The 14,464-nt window shown below is 44.8% G+C and overlaps 3 protein-coding genes across 4 annotated transcripts in view; 1 reads left to right on the forward strand and 2 right to left on the reverse strand.

Annotated features, from left to right (window-relative positions):
• The window catches only part of LOC140216711 (uncharacterized), a 350,595-nt gene that overhangs the window by 225,168 nt on the left and 110,963 nt on the right, over positions 1-14,464 (reverse strand). The gene's annotated exons all lie outside the window — the stretch shown is intronic.
• Positions 1-14,464, forward strand: part of LOC140212788 (uncharacterized) — a 34,180-nt gene that overhangs the window by 1,161 nt on the left and 18,555 nt on the right. The gene's annotated exons all lie outside the window — the stretch shown is intronic.
• Positions 12,581-13,792, reverse strand: LOC126520690 (uncharacterized). Its single transcript, XM_050169479.1, has one exon. The coding sequence runs from the start codon at positions 13,790-13,792 to the stop codon at positions 12,581-12,583; it is 1,212 nt and encodes a 403-aa protein (XP_050025436.1).

Consider the following 14,464-nt stretch of genomic DNA (forward strand, 5'->3'; position numbering starts at 1 on the left):
ACAAATTCTTAGTTGATAGGATCGCCGATTGTCCATCGAGATGTGCTCATCCGCGCCACCTCGTCTGGCAGCGTCTGCTTAGAGTATGATAAATGGCAATGTATGTAACAATCATTTGCAATGAGCGAAGAATATGAACGTCGCGGTACGCTTCACGACACAGCTATGATTACGCCATATGTGCGTGGATGAATGAGTCCATACTTGCTCTACTGAAAAGGAAAGAATACTATCATAATAAATTAAAACATAACAAAACTAACAACTACTACAAAAGCCAGTTTAAATTTTTTCGGAACAAATCAGTTATGCTACTTCGCAAATCAGAGGTCTATTATACGAAGTTGATTAAACGACTAAATGGCAATGGAAGGCAAGTATGGAAAATAGTAAGAAATGTAGTAGGATTACAGGATAAACAGTATATTGGTGACAATATAATCAGTCCGTACTTTCAATTCCCACAACCAGGATCCAGAGAAGCGTCGACAGTGATTTTTCATTCGATGAAATAACTGTTGAGAAAATAAAAAGTATCGTAGGCAAATTATCGGTTAATAAAGCATCCGGACTTGACGGCATTCAAGTTAAGATATTGAAAAACAATATTGATGTCTTATGTGTGCCCCTTTGTCACGTGTTTAACCATGCGATAAGTAGTAATGTTTATCCAAATATACTGAAAGTGTCAAAGGTTATCCCTGTATACAAAATGGTGATCCGAACCATCCGAGTAGTTATAGACCTATTTCAATTCTTAGTGTAGTTAACACACTATTCGAAAAGCTCATTGTGCTGCAGTTAAATGCATTTCTTGTAAGCAATAACGTTATCTGCCCGCAGCAGCATGGCTTTGTTGCAGGTAGATCTACATTAACCGCAGTCTTAACACTTTCGCAATCGCTTAACTCTGCTCTTAACAAGAATAACATTGCTGTGTCAATCTTTCTTGATGCAAGAAAGGCGTTCGATACGATCTGTCACTCCATACTGTTAGTAAAGCTGGAATCTTATGGTATCGTTGGAAACGCCCTTCAATTCATCCACAGCTACTTTAAGGCACGAAGGCAACAAGTGGTGATTAACAAACATCATTCTTCTTTCACAGATATCGTAAGCGGTGTACCGCAAGGCTCGGTTTTAGGCCCTGTTCTGTTTTCGTTATATATAAATGATTTACCGGGCGCACTTAACCTCTCAAAAGTTTTGATGCACGCTGATGATACCGCTTTAGTTTACTCAGCGGACTCCCTCTCGTCATTACAAGACACTATATCTCGTGAACTGCTAAAAGTAGCTAAATGGTTTTCAGAAAATATCATCATCAGCCTAGTTACGCCCACTGCAGGGCAAAGGCCTCTCCCATACTTCTCCAACTACCCCGGTCATGTACTAATTGTGGCCATGTTGTCCCTGCAAACGTCTTAATGTCATCTGCCCACCTAACTTTCTGCCGCCCCCTGCTACGCTTCCCTTCCCTTGGAATCCAGTCCGTAGCTCTTAGTGACCATCGGTTATCTTCCCTCCTCATTACATGTCCGGCCCATGCCCATTTCTTTTTCTTGATTTCAACTAAGATGTCGTTTACCCGCGTTTGTTGCCTCACCCAATCTGCTCTTTTCTTATCCCTTAGCCTTACACCCATCATTCTTCTTTCCATAGCTCGTTGAGTCGTCCTCAATTTCAGCAGAACCCTTTTCGTAAGCCTCCAGGTTTCTGCCCCATATGTGAGTACTGGTAACACACAGCTGTTGTACACTTTCCTTTTGAGGGATAGTGGCAGCCTACTGTTCATGATTTGAGAATGCCTGCCAAACGCACCCCAACCCATTCTTATTCTTCTGGTTATTTCAGTCTCATGATCCAGATCCGTGGTCACTACCTGCCCTAAGTAGATGTATTCCCTTACCACTTCCAGTGTTTCGCTACCTATCGTAAACTGCTGTTCTCTTCCGAGATTGTTAAACAGTACTTTAGTTTTCTGCAGATTAATTTTCAGACCCACCCTTCTGCTTTGCCTCTCCAGGTCAGTGAGCATGCATTGCAATTCGTCTCCTGAGTTACTAAGCAAGGCAATATCATTAGCGAATCGCAAGTTGCTAAGGTATTCTCCATCAACTTTTATCCCCAATTCTTCCCACTCCAGGCCTCTGAATACTTCCTGTAAACATGCTGTGAATAGCATTGGAGATATCGTATCTCCCTGTCTGACGCCTTTCTTTATAGGGATTTTGTTGCTTTCTTTGTGGAGGACTACGGTGGCTGTGAGCCGCTATAGATATCTTCCTGTATTTTAACATATGGCTCATCTACACCCTGATTCCGTAATGCCTCCATGACTGCTGAGGTTTCGACTGAATCAAACGCTTTCTCGTAATCAATGAAAGCTATATGTAAGGGTTGGTTATATTCTGCACATTTCTCTATCACTTGATTGATAGTGTGAATATGGTCTATTGTTGAGTAGCCTTTACGGAATCCTGCCTGGTCCTTTGGTTGACAGAAGTCTAAGGTGTTCCTGATTCTATTTGCGATTACCTTAGTAAATACTTTGTAGGCAACGGACAGTAAGCTGATCGGTCTATAATTTTTCAAGTCTTTGGCGTCCCCTTTCTTATGGATTAGGATTATGTTAGCGTTCTTCCAAGATTCCGGTACGCTCGAGGTTATGAGGCATTGCGTATACAGGGTGGCCAGTTTCTCTAGAACAATCTGACCACCATCCTTCAACAAATCTGCTGTTACCTGATCCTGCCCAGCTGCCTTCCCCCTTTGCATAGCTCCTAAGGCTTTCTTTACTTCTTCTGGCGTTACCTGTGGGATTTCGAATTCCTCTAGGCTATTCTCCCTTCCACTATCGTCGTGGGTGCCACTGGTACTGTATAAATCTCTATAGAACTCCTCAGCCACTTGAACTATCTCATCCATATTAGTAACGATATTGCCGGCTTTGTCTCTTAACGCACACATCTGATTCTTGCCTATTCCTAGTTTCTTCTTCACTGTTTTTAGGCTTCCTCCGTTCCTGAGAGCCTGTTCAATTCTATCCATATTATAGTTCCTGATGTCCGCTGGCTTACGCTTGTTGATTAACTTAGAAAGTTCTGCCAGTTCTATTCCAGCTGTAGGATTAGAGGCTTTCATACATTGGCGTTTCTTGATCAGATCTTTCGTCTCCTGCGATAGCTTACTGGTTTCCTGTCTAACGGCGTTACCACCGACTTCTATTGCGCACTCCTTAATGATGCCCATGAGGTTGTCGTTCATTGCTTCAACACTAAGGTCCTCTTCCTGAGTTAAAGCCGAATACCTGTTCTGTAGTTTGATCCGGAATTCCTCTAGTTTCCCTCTTACCGCTAACTCATTGATTGGCTTCTTGTGTACCAGTTTTTCGTTCCCTCCTCAAGTCTAGGCTAATTCGAGTTCTTACCATCCTGTGGTCACTTCAGCGTACCTTGCCGAGCACGTCTACATCTTGAATGATGCCAGGGTTCGCGCAGAGTATGAAGTCGATTTCATTTCTCGTCTCACCATTCGGGCTCCTCCACGTCCACTTTCGGCTAACCCGCTTGCGGAAAAAGGTATTCATTATCCGCATATTATTCTGTTCTGCAAACTCTACTAATAATTCTCCTCTGCTATTCCTAGGGCCTATACCATATTCCCCCACTGACTTGTCTCCAGCCTGCTTCTTGCCTACCCTGGCATTGAAGTCGCCCATCAGTATAGTGTATTTTGTTTTGACTTTACTCATCGCCGATTCTACGTCTTCATAAAAGCTTTCGACTTCCTGTCATCATGACTAGATGTAGGAGCGTAGACCTGTACAACCTTCATTTTGTACCTCTTATTAAGTTTCACAACAAGACATGCCACCCTCTCGTTAATGCTATAGAATTCCTGTATGTTACCAGCTATTTCCTTATTAATCAGGAATCCGACTCCTAGTTCTCGTCTCTCCGCTAAGCCCCGGTAACACTGTACATGCCCGCTTTTTAGCACTGTATATGCTTCTTTTGTCCTCCTAACCTCACTGAGCCCTATTATATACCATTTACTGCCCTCTAATTCCTCCAATAACACTGCTAGACTTGCCTCACTAGATAGCGTTCTAACGTTAAACGTTGCCAGGTTCAGATTCCAATGGCGGCCTGTCCGGAGCCAGGTATTCTTAGCACCCTCTGCAGCGTCACAGATCTGACCGCCGCCGTGGTCAGTTGCTTCGTGGCTGCTGGGGACTGAGGGCCGGGGTTCGATTGTTGTATTCATATAGGAGGTTGTGGCCAAGTACTGCACCAGGGTGGCCAATCCTGCTCTGGTGAGAGAGTGCGTTACCGGTTCTGGTCACCGGGATCAGGCCGCACTCCAGGCCTGTTTGTGCAATTTTCTCAACACACGGTTTTTTTTTTTTTTGTATTTTCCGGTGGAGAATAGCGCGGCACCGGGATTTGAATCACGGTCCTCTTGCACTGGAGACGGATACTCTACCGTCCCCGTAGGAGTTAAATTAAAAATTAATTTATGGGGTTGTACGTGACAAAACCACTTTCTGATTATGCACGCCGTAGTGGAGGACTCCGAAAATTTCGACCACCTGGGGTTCTTTAACGTGCACCAATTCTAAGTACACGGGTGTTTTCGCATTTCGCCCCCATCGAAATGCGGCCGCCTTGGTCGGGGTCCGATCCCGCGACCTCGTGCTCAGCAGTCTAACACCATAACCACTGAGCAACCACGGCGGGTCCCGCAGGAGTTGTACGCCTCATTTAACCTACAGTGGTGCCATATTTGGTCAGTCAAGGTGGACCAATCTGAGCTCGGTTATACCGCATGGATGGCACTCGGCTAGAGAACCTGGTATTTATGACCTGCACATGTGAGTGTGAGGCCATACATATTTGAAGATGTATATCTCTCTTTTTTTTTCTTTTTTTTTTAGGAGGGTTCCCGTACAGTGATAAAATAAAGGAAAAGACATTAAAAGAAAGAAAAAAAAGAAAGAAAAAAGGGGTGAGAAAAAAAAAAAGGAACATAACAGGTGATTTGAGCTCGTGACCCTTCGATGTTGCCCGGAAAGATAGCTCAGTCGGTTGGTTCGTCAGGCCCCAGGTTACTTTCAAGCGCCACAGCTCCTCCTCCGAGCCTCAGACTTACGTGCAAAGAGACTCACGTTGTCCGCGATAGTCGGTTGGAGGCATACCGAGTAGTTGGAAGGCCCTAATACTGATAAAACTAAGTATATCATATTTCACTCTAACAGGAACATACTAGACTACAGTGAGTTCACTTTGACTCTAGCGAACCGAACTCTGGAATGTGTTGATTCATTTAAATATTTAGGTGTTACTTTAGACAGTCACTTGCACTGGAGAGAACAAATTAGCGTTGTCTGTAGAAAACTCCCTTTCAGCTGTTACACACTGGCCCGTGCCCGGCAATATTTTCCTCGTGCTTTGCTTCGTTGCATACCACGGCGGCCGCATTTCGATCGGGGCGAAATGCGAAAACGCCCGTGTACTTAGATTTAGGTGCACGTTAAAGAACCCCAGGTGGTCGAAATTTACGGAATCCTCCATTACGGCATGCCTCGTAATCAGAAAGTGGTTTCGGCACGTACAACCCCATAATTTTTTTAAATATTTTCCTCCGCAATTCCTGCTTATTTGTGTGTTAAAACATTAACGTTAAGACAAAGGCGCACATTCCTCATGGCTGCTGATTGCACAACTTATTTGGACTAGACAACGCACGCGTACTTTCTCGCTTTCTCGATAACGTACGCACGTACAAGTGTGTGCGTGACTGGCTATAATTTATCGCTTTAATGGAATATGTATATAGTGTATTATTTTGCTCAAGCATACCATATTCATGCGTGTGGCCCGACACTCCTTTTCTACTACTGTGGAAAACCAGGGCAAACTAATGAAAATAAAAGCACACATTAATAATGCTGTAAGTTTCGCTATGTTTGCGCTTCCGGTTGCTCAACCACATATATTTTATTGAAGTATGCGCGCACTCCTTTATTTAGAGTCCCTTCTCCATCTGACTCGTATGCAATCGGCTCACCTTTGTCAGGTACCCTGCACTGGCAGCTTGTACTGTAGAAGACATCTCCATGGCACCTGAGATTGAGATCGAGACCTGAGGCTGTAATCCTGACATGGTTTTCAGCAAGCTCATTCTTCCCTATGGCGCCTCGGCACACTGACTTTGCATCAACTTTCTTTATATGTTCTTCCGCATCTGCCAGGGAAAGACCTTTCCTTTCATCGTAAAGAGTGCCGTTAATGTGGGCCCGGCACAGCAGTGTGTCTTCCTCATAGGTCAGGAATGCAACTCGTTCATGATAAATTTCTGCTGGTGGTGCCAGTCTAGAGATCACGTAGAACACACCACCAACGTTCGGGAACTGAAGAGCTGTCCATCTGGATGTTGAAGGCGACATCAGAGACAGGTGGGCCAGCGTGTTTTTCTGGTCATTGCTGTCTACACAGTCTATCTCCAGACTACCGTCATTCATGGAGTGATCTGCTTTGTTATACTTCATTAGCAGATTTTCCGTAAGGCTCGCAGCGCTGGATGACCTTTTTCTCTTTTCGCACTGCGCCGTTGATGCCTCACGGGTCTTCAGTGTCATCTAAGGTTGCTGCGCCGAACAGTTTGGTGTGATCAGGATGCGTCGGCTGCTTGGTATCTTCCCCTCCATCGCCCTGCAGTCGATACCCTGCGCTGACTCCGACAGGTACCGCTCCAACGGCTAGCTTTGGCCGCTCACGGGGCAGCCTGACTTTGCCGTTTATGATGTGGACAAAGTCTCGGATAACATGATGTGGCTCAAAATGTGCCTCGCACACCGTACTCATGGTTGTCAAGCTTCCTTTGCGCAGTTGCTAGTTGTCTTCCCATTTTTCTCTCAGGGTAGGGCTCTTAGGGACAACAAACAGGGAACGTTTCCGATCTTCGGATACTCTCCTGGAGTTTGCCGCGCACCCGGGAACAGAGCAGAAGTTCCGCCTCTTTGGTTTCATTGCCTTGAAATATGTATAAAACTTATCACTCTCGTGTACACTGCAAGCGAAGAGGATTGAGTTAGATACCCAGTATATAGTGGCAAACGCTCGATCGAAAACAATCTGTTCAATCTGCTGCAGACCATACAAAATTGGGAATTAGGGCTCACATGGTAAACTAGCTTTAAACGCTTTTGACAACACGTTCTTACTCAGCATGGCTTAACATTTCAAGTATATATATATATATATATATATATATATATATATATATATATATATATATATATATATATATATATATATAGGCGAATGCACGCATGTTTTCATATAGGTGAAATATTATGGCTATTAAAGAAACAACGAAGCAGCACATATATCTCCATGTTTGTTACACCCTCACTGGTCTGCTATCGTATCACTTTAACTGCCCTAACAATGTTTTTCTGACACTTCTTACAACATAATTGCATACAATATATAACCAGTACATTCGCAATACATACTACGCAACTCCGATGGTAGGTATTTATTATTATTAAGTAAAAAAAAGTAAATAATTTAGTAGGTAGCTAGGTAAATAAATAAATAAATAAGTAAATAAATAAATAGCTTCTACCAAATCTTAGCGGAAGGTGATTACCGTCTGGGTTTAATTGAGGGATTACCACAGTCATGCAAGTGCTTCCGAAATGTAAAGCTTCTTGGAGTTATACATATTGCTCCTAGGACACAAACCACACGAGACGTTTACTGGGCTAGCTTTGCAACACAACGGGCAAAAGGCCACAGTAGAGCAATATATCTTAATTCCAAACAGGAAAAAATATATTAAATGTTTGCCTATGCTCATTTGGAACACTAAATGGTCCGAATTGCACTGATCTACTTAAGATAATGTAATCACTTGCACGGCTATTGCCATGTTCTGCCCACCTTCAAGGAAACGTACATTATAGCTAATATATAAAGCATCGTCAACGAGTACGCCTTTCCCTGTTCTTTCGAAACACTTCGTCACGTTTGCAAACACCTAATTTAACCTGCAAAGTTTTAGAAAGCTATCGTACTCATGTTAAGCAATTCCGTGTTTGAACTTTACCGACAACGGCGGAGCCGTGTGTTGCTATCTGTCATATTCAATGTCACATACTACACAATAGGCTACAATACTTTATTATGGTTAGCGCTTTTCTAATTCACCATGTTATAATTACGAGTTCCACTTACCTCTTAGGGGGCAAGCTGGATCTGTGAACATTAAAAGCACAGCAAGCGGGCGAGCCTTGGGCGCCTTTTCCTGTTTCGTTGCCGTTGAAATCGAAGCAGACGGCAATAAGATGAAAAAAGTGCGCCTACAACGAGGCGGCCGTTGACGCATAATTAACACACATAAATGCATTTCCATAATTTATTTTATTTTGCTTCAGCTGTAACATAGAGTAAAGAAATAGTACATTTTTGTTTTCTCCATTTCTTTCTTCAAACGACTGTTTCGCAGACAATTTTACATACCATCTGCGCATAGTCGCACGAGTGTCGCCGCTCCTAGCAGACGACAAGTCAAAAGCGCGCAATGATCGCACGGCGGAGCCCGTCGGCCGGCTTGTGTATGCGCACGGGTCTCGGAGGCCATGTTTTAATTGGAATAGCTTTGTTCATTCCCGTGAGGTGGCGCTGCAGTAATTATCGGTCAACGTTAAAAAAATTATTTTGTTACTATTTCTGTATGTTTTTATTGGCTCTTTGTTGTTTTAGATAGCAACGGAAGCAAGAATTAAGCAGCCGTATGGATAATATAAGCATAAACGCATGAAGTATTAGAAAGAGAAAACATTACTCCTTGCTGAGATTCGAACCCAGGTCATTTGCGTGGGAAGCAGACATTCCACCTCGGCACCACGCCGCGTTTTTTTTTTTCTTTATTTCCTCGTTACAGAAATGCCATGCGAATACATTGTTAAAAAGAGAATCAGCCTAGCTTATGCTGACTCTCTGAAATTAAAATCGCTTGAATTTAGCCAACTCACCGAACAGCGGCAACCAATCGGGCGGTTCTTTCTGGGCTTTGTACACTTCACGCATGTAGACGACACTTTCAATAAAGTTTTCTCGCACAGAATGGGCATTCACATCAGCATGACATACCGACATTCTTGTGGACCATATACTATGGAGGCTCAGCAGCATAATAAGGTCATATGGAATATCGTTATTGCCTTTGTCTAAGTATCTGATACCACGTGGGGTTATTATTAATCCTTTCTTTAATGTTCGTTGTAAAATGTCCCAATGAAAAAAGGGATCCCAACAATCAATGAAGGCGTGATCGACAGTCTCTGGTTTTTTACACATTATACAATCGGTGGTCCACGGCACATATATTCCCTTGTCGGCCAGCCAAGTCTTTACTGGAAAGGTATTTGTGTGGAGTTTGAAGAAGAATGATTTTACTGATGGTTTCACAGGCATTCTTTTGACCCTTTTGAGGACATCATCGCCTGAACCTTCATAGTATGCTAACCTATACATTGGAACTGGCATTAATGAGTCTATCATATCATGGTACAATTTCTTTCTTTTGACGGAACTTAAATATTCTAGCGAGAATCGAACACTAAGCATTCGGAAAGATAACACTACTTCCTGAAGGAAACCTTTCACTGGAGGGGATTCAACATTTGAAGACGAAACAAGGAAGTCAGGTAACAGATTACCTAATCGCACTTGTGTCATGGTGCGCAAAAATGGATCACTGTGGTTCCGCAAGAACATAAACTGCGATACAATCTGGCGTACAAATAGGTGTGACAGTCCAAGACCACCGCTGCGAACTGGTCTGAACAGATTAGAGCGGCTGCAGCGTTCCCAAGTGTAGTTGCAAATGAACACAGCGAACACTCGATGCAGTTTCTGTACATTCACTCGCGACATGAATAGCGCTTGTAGTATGTACCATATTTTTGCAATCAGAAAAATGTTGCACACAGTGGAGCGCGCGAACATTGAGAGATTGCGCCCTTGCCATGCCAGCGCTTTTTCCTTCGCCGTCTGTGTTTCCTGTTCCCAGAACTGCTTACTGTCTTTGTAATGTTCAAGCGGCACGCCAAGATATTTCACAGGCATGGTCACCCACTGTATGTTTGCGAAACTGCGTGGTTTGCTTTGCCACGCGCCATGCCAAAACCCGATGCACTTATCCCAGTTTATGGCACTACCTATTTTTTCACAATAAGTTTTCGCCAGAGTTACCACTTCGCTGACACTGTCATAGTCATCGCAAAACACTGCTAGATCGTCTGCGTAGGAAAGCACTTTCACCTCACTTTGCTGTAATTTGAAACCTCTTATTCTCTCGTTCCCTTTAATGGCTAAGCAAAAAGGCTCCAGGTATATTGCGAAAAGCAATGACGAAATTGGGCACCCCTGTTTCAGAGATGAGCAGACATTGACACTTCTCGTGAGACTCTTGTTAATAATCAGCCGTGTGCTGCAGTCTGTGTACACCATTTTTAAGCCATCTATAATCACTGATCCTATGTTCGTGTATTCTAAAATCTCGAAGAGAATATCATGAGCCACACGGTCAAATGCCTTCTCCAGGTCCAGCTGCAACATTGCAACTTTACCCTCGAAAGCATCAACGCATTCTAGAATGCTCCTGGCGACGTGTACATTGGTAGTTATTGTGCGCCCTTTAATCCCACATGTTTGGTGGGTTCCAACTAAAAGTTTTATTACGCTCTGTAACCTTTTCGGCAGTATTTTCATAAAAATTTTATAGTCAGTGTTCGCAAGGCTAATGGGGCGGTACGATGCAACAGACAAGCGCTTTACAGGATCGTCAGATTTTGGTATCAGGACCATCTGAGCTGTTCGGAATGACGCGGGTATTCGGTTGTTTTTGTAGGACTGCACTAAAAATTTCTTCCTAATTAGTGCTATTTCTGCTTTAAATGTTTTGTAGAAAGCTGCGCTTAATACATCCAGCCCAGGTGCCTTTCCTGAGCCTAGTTCTTCTATAGCAGGTTCAACTTCACGCACAGTTATGGACGCTTCGAGGCCTTGTTTAACGTTTTCTTCCAATCGTGGCATAAAGTGTAGGAAGTGGCTTATGAAGCCACCAAGATCAGTTTTTCTTGCGCCAAACAAGTCTCCATAGTGTTCAACAAAGGCGCGTTCAATGGTCCTACGGTCACTCGTTACTTCGTCATTGTAGCTTATCTGTTTTATATCACTGCGGCGAGCGTAAGCTTTCTCGTCACTTAGCGCACGTTTATTCGGTGTTTCCCCTTGCCACAATCTTTCTGTACGGGATCTTATCATGGCACCACGGTACTTCTCTGTGTCGATGATTTCTAACTGGCTTTTAACTTTCTTGATTTCCTTCATGACTTGGCCAGGTTCTGCGCTTTCTACATTAAGTAGAAAGTCGAGTTTACTCCTCAGGGCTTTTTCTTTCCGTTTTTCTTCTTGTTTCAGTTTAGTTGCCCTTTCTATAGCACTCATCTTCAATTCATTTTTAAAATCTTCCCACATGGTGACTACATATTTCTCTTCAGCTACAATCAATCGTCCAAGTTTTTCTTTAATGTCATTTACGAAACAGTCATCGTTGAATAGCTTATCGTTAAATTTCCACAAATCCCACGAGAAGTTTGTTTTCCGTTCTTTTGTTCCTATTGTGAAGGCAACCAAACTGTGGTCACTAAAAGAGACTTGCTTGTTCTCGTACGTTTTACATAACGGCACCAGTTCCAGTGACACATAAGCTCTATCTAGCCGAGCATGGCTAAGTCCTTGAAAATGAGTAAAACGCGGAACACTGTGAGCGTACAACACATAGCCGACGTCTTCCAGGTTGTATTCACTGACAAGATTGTTCAATAGCAGTGCACTACGATCATTCAGCGGCAGTTTTCTCACGCGATCCTCCGGAAAACAAACACAGTTGAAATCGCCAAGTAAAACCAAAAGCTTATGGGTCTTTAAATAATCCTCAACTCGTTCAAAAAAAGACTGTCTCTCGCTCTCTCTATTAGGGGCGTAAATACAGATAACTCGCCATAAAACTTCATTCAAGGTAAAATCGACAACAACCAGGCGTCCCGTTTCACACACTGTGACTGCTTCTACACTTATATTTAGGCTATTGCGCAAAAAAATAGCGCAGCCCCCCGATGTGCCGGCCGCATGACAGACGCATACATTGTAACGGGGAACGAATTGTTGCACCATGCGATCCGTTTGCTCTTGACTCGCTATCTTGGTTTCCTGAACTGCGATTATGTCGAGATCGTTTTCCAGAAAGATACGACTCAATTGATATTGCCGCCGCCTCGTGCTTAGTCCTCGGACATTTAGCGTGGCAATACGAATCGCGGTGTTAGTTGCGGCCGCCATTATGAGCAAGAACAATCGGGTCGCATAGCGCTTACCTTGAGCAACCCATGCACTATGCATAAAGTGGTGTCCTCTATTCTGTAGTACATGGCTCCGCCAGTTAAGCTGGTGGTATCACACGTAGTGGCCATATCTAGGTTGCACTACCCGAAACGAAGCCGCTACGGGGGCGGCTCCGTCTCGGGTCTCCGCTCGACTTGGACGTTGGGCCTCGGCTTGAAAGGCGTACGTCGCAGCTGAGCCGCCTTTGTTGGTGGTTCGCTGCATGTCGTTGCTCCTGAGGTCCCGGTTACGCCGATCGTTTCCTCGTGTGCCCGCTTCGCAGGCATGCTAGTGGCTGCTGACATGTCGACGTCAGTCGTAGCAGACGCCTCCGCACACGTAGTGGCAGGCGACGACTTCGAGGGGACTTCACTCTGTTCTGTAGCGAAACAACTCTGATTTTCAGGCGCCACGTTTTCAGTCTTTTTCCGAGTATCAGCCTCGTCGCTGGTTTTCTTGTCTGGGCACAAGTTTTTGGGGTGAAGAGACTGCTTCTGTGTGACCGCGTTGCCAAACTTGTCGCTCTTAACTGGAGAAATATCTTCAACTTCAGCCTCATCCATGAGGTGTTCAGATGCTTCTTCTTCTCTTCTCGTTGGTCCTGCGACGACGGCGTATGTCTTGACGCACTGAGATCGTTCATGGCCGAAGCGGCGGCAGACCTCGCAGCGTGGAACTCGACACTCCCGGCGAATATGACCGGTTGTATGGCACCGCAGGCAAAGAGGGGCGCGGCCCGGAATGACGGCAAGGACGAGCTCCCCTGCTATGCGTAGTTGGTGCGGAATATCGTCGACTGTAGTACCTGCCTTAAGCTGCAGGGTCACCGACCGCATCGTTGAGCCCTTGTCCAAAATCCCTTGAACACGCCACCGTTCTTTCGCCGCGTCCGTGACCGTTCCGTATGGGGCAAGAGCTTGTCTGATGTCTTCATTTGACACGTTTGGCAGCATCCAGTGTAACTTCAAGCGCACGCCTTGATTGGTGGGGTCAACGACAATACAGCGCCGTTCTTTGACAATGATGCTTCGGATAGCAAGCAGTTTCTTTGTGGCTTCAGTCGTCTTCATCATGACCGCCCACACGTGATTCATCTGATACGCCCCCAAAGCAACTACTTCGGGGAGCAGTTCCAGACGAACCAGAGCGTCGCGGAAATCCTCAACCTTGTACGGTCTTCCACGGACGTCCGCGTGTAAAAAAACAGTATTAAGGACGATTCCACCGGTAGGCAAGTGCGGCAAAATCACGTGATAATCCTCGTCTTCAAAAACAGCATTCCTATTACCGCGGCCGTTCGCGGCCGCCAACGCCGCTCTGTCGGAGCACATGATAACACGTCCGTTCACTGCGGTGCCCGGAAGTGGAATCCGGCACCACGCCGCGTGAATGATTCAATGCAAAGGAGTGGAGAACGTTATCAAAGGACCTCGCCAGGTCTACTCAGAGTATGGCTCTCGTGTCCTTCGTGTTACGATAAATGACTTAATCTTTGATCAGCTTCATGCCATCCTGCGTTGACAGTTGAGGCCGAGAGCCTATCACATTGTGCGGGTAAATATCCCGCACAATACGGGTACCAAGAGAAGGGAAGTGCAAGGACAGAAGACTAGGTGGTGTGACGAAATGAAGAAATTTGCGGGTGCTAGTTGGAATTGGCTGGCGCAGGGCAGAGGCAATTGGAGATCGCGGGGAGACGCCTTAGTCCTGCAGTGGAGCGACAGTAGGCTGCTGCTGCTGCTGCTGATGAAATATCCCGCTTTTCCAGTCCACCACGCAAGCACAAGCCATCGTAGTCTTGACCATCAGATGACATCAGCGGGCAAGCGCCAAGGGCTCTAACGTGTCCGGTTGTGAGAAGGTTCGTTAATTTGTAATTTCTCTTCTTTTTTTCTGTTTGTTATTTAGCTTCTGTCTCAATAGGTTGTCGATGCTATCCAGGGCTTCATTGTAAGAGCACAAAGATTTTGACTACGAAATCGGAGCAGGAGGTTTCGTTATTT

The sequence above is a fragment of the Dermacentor andersoni genome, chromosome 3 (assembly GCF_023375885.2).
Source record: "Dermacentor andersoni chromosome 3, qqDerAnde1_hic_scaffold, whole genome shotgun sequence".
In the NCBI taxonomy this organism is placed as follows: Eukaryota; Metazoa; Arthropoda; class Arachnida; order Ixodida; family Ixodidae; genus Dermacentor; species Dermacentor andersoni.

Bases quoted from the DNA above. Each gene is read 5' to 3' on its own strand.
- LOC126520690 (XM_050169479.1), bottom strand. From the start codon at position 13,792: ATGTGCTCCGACAGAGCGGCGTTGGCGGCCGCGAACGGCCGCGGTAAT.